The sequence below is a fragment of the Cryptotermes secundus genome, unplaced genomic scaffold, assembly GCF_002891405.2.
Source record: "Cryptotermes secundus unplaced genomic scaffold, Csec_1.0 scaffold779, whole genome shotgun sequence".
Lineage (NCBI taxonomy): Eukaryota > Metazoa > Arthropoda > Insecta > Blattodea > Kalotermitidae > Cryptotermes > Cryptotermes secundus.
The window spans coordinates 1,570,319-1,580,370 of record NW_019737096.1 but is presented as its reverse complement, the minus strand read 5'-3'; the positions used below and the strand labels follow the sequence as shown (position 1 = coordinate 1,580,370).

At 38.2% G+C, this 10,052-nt stretch overlaps 1 protein-coding gene and 1 long non-coding RNA gene across 5 annotated transcripts in view; one reads left to right on the top strand and one right to left on the bottom strand.

Moving 5' to 3' along the window:
* The window catches only part of LOC111870173 (zinc finger BED domain-containing protein 1), a 32,852-nt gene that overhangs the window by 8,725 nt on the left and 14,075 nt on the right, over positions 1 to 10,052 (top strand). For 2 of the 4 annotated variants that reach the window (XM_023862244.2, XM_023862243.2), the window contains exons 5-8: positions 380 to 580; positions 4,330 to 4,487; positions 5,666 to 5,871; positions 7,211 to 8,248. In XM_023862244.2, coding sequence (XP_023718012.1) covers positions 380 to 580; positions 4,330 to 4,487; positions 5,666 to 5,871; positions 7,211 to 7,533 — 888 coding nt within the window. In that variant the 3' untranslated portion in view covers positions 7,534 to 8,248. Of the gene's footprint in view, positions 1 to 379; positions 581 to 4,329; positions 4,488 to 5,665; positions 5,968 to 7,210; positions 8,249 to 10,052 lie in introns of those variants that run through there. The other 2 variants (XR_004513622.1, XM_033753710.1) reach the window with 2 other exon arrangements.
* The window catches only part of LOC117282767, a 26,838-nt gene continuing 17,769 nt past the window's right edge, over positions 984 to 10,052 (bottom strand). Inside the window, exons 2-3 of the long non-coding RNA XR_004513623.1 lie at positions 5,964 to 6,080; positions 984 to 1,193 (exon numbers count right to left, since the gene is read on the bottom strand). This is a non-coding gene — a long non-coding RNA (uncharacterized LOC117282767). The remainder of the gene's footprint in view (positions 1,194 to 5,963; positions 6,081 to 10,052) is intronic.

The window sequence follows — 10,052 nt, the reverse complement described above, 5'->3', positions numbered from 1 at the left end:
AACAGTTCTCCAGTGAGCAGACTACAGTTGGAGTATAGCAGCCGTCGCGGAAAGAAGATCCGGACGTGTGTGTGATTGTGTAATTGGGAGCGTGTGATACAGTGATACAAAGCTCCCCTACTGTAAACGTGTAGACTACTGAAGACAGAGTGAACTGATTTGCGCATAGGGTTATAAAGTGTGAAACCCCGCAACAGTGGCAACAGATTAATGCGATTAGGGTTATAAAGTGTGAAACCCCGCAACTGTGTGATAAGTAATTGTAGCCGTTACTTGTAGATTGGTGAATAAACCAATTAACGATCTCTACGGCGTCTTCAGTAACGTAAACACGTTACAGTAGTATTCCTTGTGATTTATACACAGTCCTCCCTTGCAGCTTGAGGAGAATGGACTGAAGATGGACTATCCTCGAGTCTGGACTTCAACATATACAATGCTGGAACAGTTACTGGTACGGAAAGGTGTCATGGGATCAGTGCTGGATAACATTGAAACCGTGGACAGAGATTCCATCACATTGACTGAGGATGAGTGGAGGGTGGTTGAAGATCTAGTCATGGTGCTGGAGCCATTCAAGGTATGTAGAGGTGTTGCATTCTGTATGTTGTAATCTATGTGATACAGGAATTTCCTGGAGGAGTTGTCAGTTATTTATTTGACTCATCAAAGAGTTGCTGTAGAACCCGAAGTTTCATTACCACCATTATCAGGCCTATTATTCAACCCGTTCATGAAGCAGTTCATTCCAAGTCAAATTCTGCAACAAATTTACGCTGTAGAGCATATTCTCAATGTATATTTGAAGAGAAAATGTATCTTTTATGTGATAGTTGTCATTAGAAGCAGGACTGCAGGCTAAGAATGGATTTTTGGGAAATATGGTGTGTCAGTTTGCATGTTTCATTACAATGAGTAGAGTGTTTAGAATTTTTAGAGATGTGTTGAAAATTAAAGTAATAACAAATTATTTTTTTACGTATATTCACATGTCAGTTATGCTGTTGACAAATGTGATGTTCCATGCATTCCAGAAAGGTTTTAATCAATAGATCTTCCTTCTAATCATAACTGTTTATTATGGCATAACCATCCCAATGACATCAGGCCGCAGGATTCTCCCTTGTGCTGACTCTGGGGTTCTCGCATCTGCCAGCAGAGTAGGTAATAAGCAGGGCCTGGATTTTGATGACCTGAAAATATTTAAAAAATGACCGAAAAAATCCAGAAAATGACCTAAAATGTGACCCAAAAATGTAATATGCAGGGCCCTGATTTTGATGACCTGAAAATATTAAAAATAATGACCAAAAAATCCAGAAAAATGACCTAAAGGAGAAAAGAAAGAACACTTCGCTTCCATGTTATTCACATTTCAGAAAACATATGAAGAAAGATTCCCTAAAATGGCCAAAAATGACAAGAAATACCCTTAAAAGTCCAAAAATTTACCAAAAAATTTCCCCCCAAATGAAAAAATGACAAAAAAATTACCTATAAAATTTGCATTTCTGTAACCAGCAGCTCATATCCGAGATTTATATATTTAAGAGCATCGCATAGGATACAAGGAAAAAAAGATGACATGTCATCAAAATCCGGGCCCTGGTTATAAGTATGCCACAGCTAGTCGGCAGTTATGAGATCTCCTCAGCGGATACTGGTTGCTTTGGTAACTGGGATGGGAAGTTAACTCTGGAAGTTAGGAAAAACATTATCACTTGAACACAGCAAACAATATGTTTTTCTGATATGTACATATATGTATATTGCTGTTACACTTGGATAGTTATACAGTCACACTCTTAAGCTTACACATAGTTAAGTTACTCCTCTGTTTGAACTTCTCTGGCTGTAACTATGGTAACTCTTGTAATTATCATCACTATATAACTCTCTGACTCTCATGACTACCCTCTCTGTGTAGCTATATAACTCCCTATCCAAATATGTATCTCGAACTCCCATAACTATATATAGCTAACCCCTTTCTTCCAGCCGAGACTACTTTTATAACAGCCAGGTAACTCTGCTTATGGTCAGGTTTTAATAATGGGTGCCAGTCCAGCATTTAGCTTGTGGGGGGGAGACGTTATCTTTAAGCCTTCAATTCAGCTTTTTTTGTTACATGACATGCATTAAGTAGGGGTTCAAGTGCAATTGTGTTGACATTCCTCCAGGCAGGCTAAGTCCTATTATTGTCCATTAAGAGCGTAAGGTTCCCCCCTCCCACCCATGAAAACCCATATCACTAAAAGCATAACGGAGAATAGTATAGGATGTAAATTGTGGGTACTAATGACACTTGTATGGCCGCAGAAAGGATATTTTATAAACGAGTGTCAATAAATGACATGTAAATAATGCATTTGGACCGAAGAACTGTAAAGTTGGGGAATTCAGGATATTACAATTTGAGAAATTAAATCTTTAGAAAGGAAGTTAGCATTCAGATTCTTTTCATTTCATGCATCCTGTTGTGTTACAATATACAACCTCTTTATTAAACGTCACAACACACATCAAGGTTGATGTCCTGCTATGGCTCTGCTACAAGTTTCAGCTATCAATAGTCATCATCAGGCAAATACATGGTTAAACATATACACACCACTGAACTGCAGTACTATTAAACTGGAGACAATACTATTAATCATATGAAACACTTGACGTATGGGTTGTCTCTGCTTATGTAATTTAATAGTGCTGTATATGTGTGGTGCGCAGGGGTTCATGTTTATAAGTTTTGATTTATCTTTGTGTTTTATGGTGTTTTTACAATTGTTTATGTAATTCCTTGTTATTTGTTGTACTTTGCTGGTAATGTCATGTGACAACCAGTAAAGTTATTCACATTTCACATTTACGAAATCAGCAAACAAAATTTGCAACTGAATGATAATTTTACCGAAATGTTTAACCCTATATATGATGTAATAATTGATACATACAAAACATAATATACAGTTATACGCTCTTCCCCCCTACCTTCACTTCCGCATACATCTTATCTCTACCTCCCCCCTCCCTCCCTTGCATTGACTTTAATCTTACATCACCAAATCAGTCGTTTACATTCCCTACAGTACAGACAATACTTTGTAAGATGAGGCACTGACTAAACAGTAAGTAATATATACTATATCTTCAATATCAAAATCAATTGTTGATTATAACAAAAATTAATACCATTAGTTTCATATCATTTTCAGATTAATATTAACATCTACATCACGAGCCTCCTATACAATCTTATATACAAAAAGAAAAAATATAGAATATTCCAATTTGTCCATGGGAACGTACGAAATTACAAAACCAACGACTGATTCGATGTTATAAAATATAAATTAAAATTTTATTCTTGTTTTACAATATAACTTCTGTTTTATGTAATCTGATTATTTGTATTTTTTATGTCAAGTGTTCTATATGATTAATAGTATTGTATCCAGTTTAAGAGTACTGCAGTTCAGTGGTATATATAAGTTTAACCATATATTTGCCTGATGATGGCTATTGATAGCCGAAACATGTAGCAGAGCCGTAGCGGGGCATTGACCTTGATATGTGTTGTGTTGTGTTGTGACGGTTAATAAAGAGGTTGTATTCAGAATCTGTTAGAGAAGTTAGAAAACAGTTACAGTGATTTGGCCAAATACAAACAATGTATAGAACAAGGACAGCAAGGACATTGGAATTAAAATGTAAAACGAAAGATACATATGGGATGACAGAATAAGATGGTTCAGCCAAGTAATGGAAGACAAGAAGAAGAGAGGAAGGAGCTGATAAGAAATAAAAAAGGAAGAACTGTGGGAAGAAAGAAGCCTGGAGACTTCTCAACCATTGACGTATAAAATGGAAAGGATGCTAAAAGATGAAGACATGAGGAGAAACTTTGTAATATATCCTTTTTACAATTGTCAAAAAGTATAAGTTACACTAAAACAGGCTGACATAGCAGTAACATTTCTGACTTCATTTTGGATGTGCTCACTTTCAATAACAGCCAGGGTGGTGGCTATTCTGAGATTTTTTTGGATTTTTCCTTAGTCCCTCCAGCCAAATGCCAGGATAATCCTTCCAGATCCTTACCAATTCATCATTATTACATTTGGCACTTTATAGTATAGCTACTGACATTATAATGAACATGAAGCCTGGATGGGGGTAGGTGGCTCAAGATCATGTCTATTGGCAGGATTTTGTAATAATGATAAACCTTGGTAAAGGTTCGATTCTCATGGCAACAGAATATTGTGAACATTGTTACTTGTTTTAAATTGCTTTTATGGAAATTATGGCCTCACAATAATTTTGTTGCAGGTAACAATAATGACGCTCAGTGAAGAGAAAACACCACTGATATCATTACTGAAGCCTCTTCTTTGGCAACTGAACAGTTCACACCTGAAACCAAAAGAAGGTGATTCAGAAACAGCCAGATCTTTCAAGGAGGCACTGTCAGAAAGTCTGTCAGAAAGGTGCGTGATCATGTCATTACCCACTGACTTTTTTTTTCTGTCCACATACAGGAACTTGAACACTTCAGGAACTACAACAGCAATCTTCATAATCTCAGTGAATCTGAGTTGAGCCATTAAAATGTGAAGTGATAAAATTGAGATAAATCTAAAAAAATAACTGATTCAAATAAATCTGTAACAGTTATAATTACGATTTGAGTATAAATCTGAACCTGCATGCCATATAAGTTAACTGTGGTCAGAATTCCTGGCTACAGATCCAGAGGTCCCGGGTTCGATTCCCGGCGCTACCAGATTTTCTGAGAAGTAGTGGGTCTGGAATGGGTTCCACTCAGCCTCGTGAGGATAATTGAGGAGCTATTTTAAGGAAATAGCGGCTCCGGTCTGGAGAACCGAAATTAACGGGCGTGCAGATTCGATGTGCTGACCAAGTGACACCCTCAATCCGCTAAAGTTGGCACTAACTTCGCCGACAAGTGGCGGTCGCTCGGTCGGTATAGTTCGCTTGTGGACTAAAACCATGGAGTTTGGTTTTGTTTGTGGTAAGCACTCCACTCACAGTTACATTCTTGGAAAACAACTGTGATAAAAGATGCAAACCTTTTATGGGAACCAGGCATTTAGACTCAGGCTCACATCTGGGAGATTTGTCATCTGTATAAACCACCCAGTTTATAAGAAATCAAATGGAATGGCACAACAAAAACTGAACTGAAGTTTACAGTGCGGGAAATTAAATTCTAACTGGGTAGCAAAACACTTGGCAGGAAATGATCCTTATCAGAGTGAGCGGAGAAGGTTATCAGACTGAAATAACAGATAACATGCCCAATGTGTGTTATTGCCAAAGATAGTTCAAGTTAATAATTTTGAAACCCAGTAGTTTGTATGTGTATTTTGAATTGTCATGGTAACTAGCTCGGGAAATTCTTTGCTAACTTTTTTTTGATCTGTTGGTATGCATGACCTTTATTTTAAATTTATCTTAATATAATTTACATTTGCTGTACAGTTGTGCTCATTGTGTAACATAATCTGTTAACAGTTCTATATGATCTTCAGGAATACTGTTGATGCTGCCTAACAATACCTGCCTCACTTTGATTTTCAAATTATAGATTTATTAATAACTTAAAAACAAATTAGGTTGTAGTTATGTAAACTCCATGCCGTAGGTACAGTGACACAGCTGTGAATCTGCTTCTACAAATGGCCACTACACTGGACCCTCGCTTCAAATTGCTACCCTACGCTTCAGAAGAAGATAAGAACATCATCTCCACTTCCATGAAACAAATGCTTATTAAATTCATTGGGGAGGAAAGAGGGAGGAACTCAGGACCAGCTGAGGAGTCTGCAAGCAAAAAAAGTCGCCTTTCTGGTAAGAAAAGCACAGATTCACATTCCATGAGAGAGAATTGACAAGCAGGTTAGCTCAAGGCTAATTCATCTGACATATTATGAAGCACCCACTTTCAATTGTGTTCAGGATACTGGCTGTTCTGAGATTTTTCATAATTGTCCTGCTGGTACATTGCCTAGAACAGTTTCCTGTTCACCATACATAATCATCCATCACATAGTTGATACCTGTGAACAAATGCAGCAACATTGAAAGAGATTAGAGAAAGCAGAGCCCCTGCTTATCACCTGCTTTCACGCTGGTTCCTTGCTTGGCTTATCCTTCAACACTGAAGATGGAGGCAATATATTCCTCTGAACATAATCACCACTGTGAGAACCTCAAATCCTATGATATTAGAGTCAGTTCTGTGTATGACATTTTCATAAATAGCTATACTATTAAAAAGTGTGCATAATGGATTTATCAGTGTGTAACACCTAATTGCATGTTCCAGAGGTTGTGGTTCAGTGAGCAGCACTCCTGCTTCAACAAGTCATGGTTCAAATATCAGTCTGCTATGCTGAAATTTTCCTCATTCTTTCCGGGCACATGTTGGGATGGTGCCTGAAATTAGACAAAGAGTACTTCCTTCTACATCTTTTTCCATTCATTATTCACTTATCATCCAATCATAGATGCTCTGTTATCTAAGGCACTGATAGAATTAAATAAACGATAAGTAAATAAGCACAACTCAAAGAATGGTTAATTTATGGGTGTCATGTTCTTTTCAAACAGTATGAGCAAGGAGAAGCTTTTTGGACAATGTAGTAACTAGTGATGAATCCCGAATGCACTATTACATGCCAGAAGGGAAGCACAAATGAAAAAAAATTCCATACCCAAACATCAGCCAGGAATGTGTGTACCTCTGTTCTGGTATCAGCTGGCAACTTGAAGTGCCAGGGTTTGCCAACCACTTATGTGTGCTTGCATCACGCCGCATTAAGAGCTGGATGGTACATAATCTGAGCTACTTTGAATACACCATAAATAAATAACTACACTGGACATGATACAGGAGATTAGATTTCTAGAACTCTGTATTCAGTAAACACAATCCTCCTCCACCTTTCCTAGCCACAGAAAAAGGCATTATGAGGCCATCACTTCTCACTAGATGAAGTCAAGATGACAGTCTATAAATATAACAGGAACTACAACGGTGACTGAAAGTTTTTTTTTCCTCCATATTGTGATTAAGACAGCTGTTATTCAACTTTTGCTTTTTTTAATATCATTTAATACCTATAAGTGTAACGTTTCAACACTAAAGATTTCAACTTACAGAACCTGAAATTCTGTTTCTCCACAGGCATGGAATTCTTACTGGGAGACTTGTGCTCATCAAAGACAGGAATGCCTGCTGAAGAGCGAGCCAGTCTGGAACTAGTTCAATACCAGTCAGAAAGTACAGCTGCCCTTGACTACTGTCCCCTGCAGTGGTGGGCAAAGGCTGCAGCGAAGTGTCCCAACCTTGCACGCCTTGCCCGAAAGTACAATTGTGTGCCAGCATCTGCCACACCTCCTCACCGCATTCCACAGGAAAATCAGGTCCTGTTTGACATGAGGAGGGCATGTCTGGGACCTGAACTTGTGGACAAACTTCTGTTTCTCAATGGAAACCACACTGTGTGAGACACTACTGCATCAGCCAATGGGACTGGTGCAAATTGTGGAGAGAACACCCAGGAAGTGGGTACAAGTCATCTGTACAAGACCTCAAAGATTGAAATCGAAGTAGTCTGTGCAGTACACTCTTTCTTTGGGCATCCTTCCACAGTAAAGGTGCAGAAATGGTATGAGGAAATTATGGAAGGGAAACAACAAATGAAGGAAGGTTTGTCAAACTTTGCCAAAATATAGATAAATGAATACGTCCCTATCATGACAGAAATTGGACAAAAAATGTAATTGTCTGTAATGATTACAATTAGCAAGATCATCTTTCATCAACACTTGCCCTGAATTAAGAGATTCCATTCATATCCAGTACCAAATGGCTTATGTGCACAGTGGTTAATGTGCATGGCTTTTCCTTCTCCACTTCAAAACCACCATACTAACACGTCTCAGTGCCACATGCTTTCTCCTTTGCCACTGTCTGATACTGTGATATTTTATTTTTACAAATATTTTTTTCTGAATTTGTTCACACCATATTTATATGATACACAGCATGATTCTCCTGATAGAGGAAATCTGAATTAAAGGACATGAATAAAGCAGGAAGAATTAAAATACCCATAATTCAACATCTGTATCTGGTCAGTATTATATGCACAGATTGCAATATTGGCAGTCTCTCTCACATATCAAAACTCAAGGAATAAAAGGTTTAATAGCAAAGGAACTATTGCTTTTAAATAATATGCTGTTAAGAGATGCCATGGATCATTTTGAATTCCAAGAATTTCCTCTGTCTTTTCAATACTTGACACTCTTCACATAGCAGATGAGTAAACTATTTGCTCGAATTTCATAAAACCGTATCTTAATGGTAATGAAACCAGTCTGTTTGCCTGTAAGACTTAATCTGCTGGTACATTAGAATGATGAGTGGATTCTTAAGGCACATCAGCATCAACAGCTATATACACCTGAATAAAAATTAAGGTGAATACTATTTTATAAAACCTAGAATAAATGTAATCAAATGGAACTTGTGTCAAACTGTAAAATGGTCTGAATAATAGCAGGTTAAATTTAGAAAACAGTAATAAACATTAAGAATTGGCTAGTGACTTTCTAAAACAATGAAGATGAGATTTCCTAAAATGGTGAGTGCAATACAGTGGATTAAATAAACCAGTGAACCCTATACCACAACATAGGTATCTTACGGTGATTACTTCCTAATATGTCAAGTAACTGCACATCAGTGAAAAGACTCACCACAACAAACCTATCAGGGTATCATGCTTTCAAATTTTGATGCACTGTTCTAAAATATCTGGCAAAGGAATCTGTTATAACAGCCAGAAAACCCAATATTTTGTGAAGAAACCCAGTAAGAGCATACCATGGAGAGCTAATAGAGTGCACTATCAGTCTTAAGACAAATATCTGATTCATTTATATTCAGAAGCACATAAACCTGGTTTACTGTTTTTTATTGGAGTCCATCGTAACACAGCATACTGTGATATGGGGTCAACTTGTACTTTAAGATTGTAGGAAGAATATTTTTGAACACAGAGAACTTTCTGTATCTTTCACTCAACTGTGAAGCTAGAATCCTTAGGAAGGGATTCAAGCAAGATGGGTAACTGTTCTTTGCTGACCAATTCATCCAACATTACAGTAAAATTGTTTTTTTGTCACTTTCATAATTATAAACATCTATGTCACTGTCAGTGCTTAGTTACCTTCCTGGACCCTGTATTCATGGAAACTGCAATTATTATTGTCACGTGTTGGGTGTATAACACGACAAAAAACTTCACGCCATTCTGGATCTAGCGAATTTATTCCACATTAACTCTTACACATATACAATTCACAATCTCTCAACTACTGCCATCGGCAGTATTATCACAATTACTTCTCCTGCCATTCACTCCGACAAATGCTAGACTGCAACCGACTCGGCGACTTCATGATCCGCGCTGTGTCACGCCTCATCACACACACTGGTCACATACTGCTCAGCCAGCTTTTTATACCGTTCCCTGTTACATCACAGTGGGAAGTGCTGTTATGTCACCACGGAGGAGGGGGGGCGGAGTGTTGACTGGCCTGTTACCGTAGCAGGGACAGTGCTCTGATGCTGTTATGTCACCGCTGGCGGGGGAGGGGGTGTCCTGCATAGCTCAAATATGTCATACTGCACCCTCCTTAAGGCACTTCATCCCGAATAGCCTAACAGTGCATCCCCATTCCTTTTCTTTGAAGGCTGTTCTTGCAACGTCTTCTTTTTGTCAGACTACTCCTCTTGCACTGACTATTCTCCGGCCGTTACATCTGCTCCCTTCTTAACTCTTTGACTGGTGCGGGCGTGTTTTAACGCCCAGACGATGCCAGCCGTTCCCTGGCGTTGGCGTGTTTTAACACTTTGACAATCTCTTCCCTTCTTTGCTCTCTTGGCACTCATCAACCAAAGACATATATATGTCTGTATATATGTTTGTAAAGAACCCTTGTAAACTTTGTGGGGG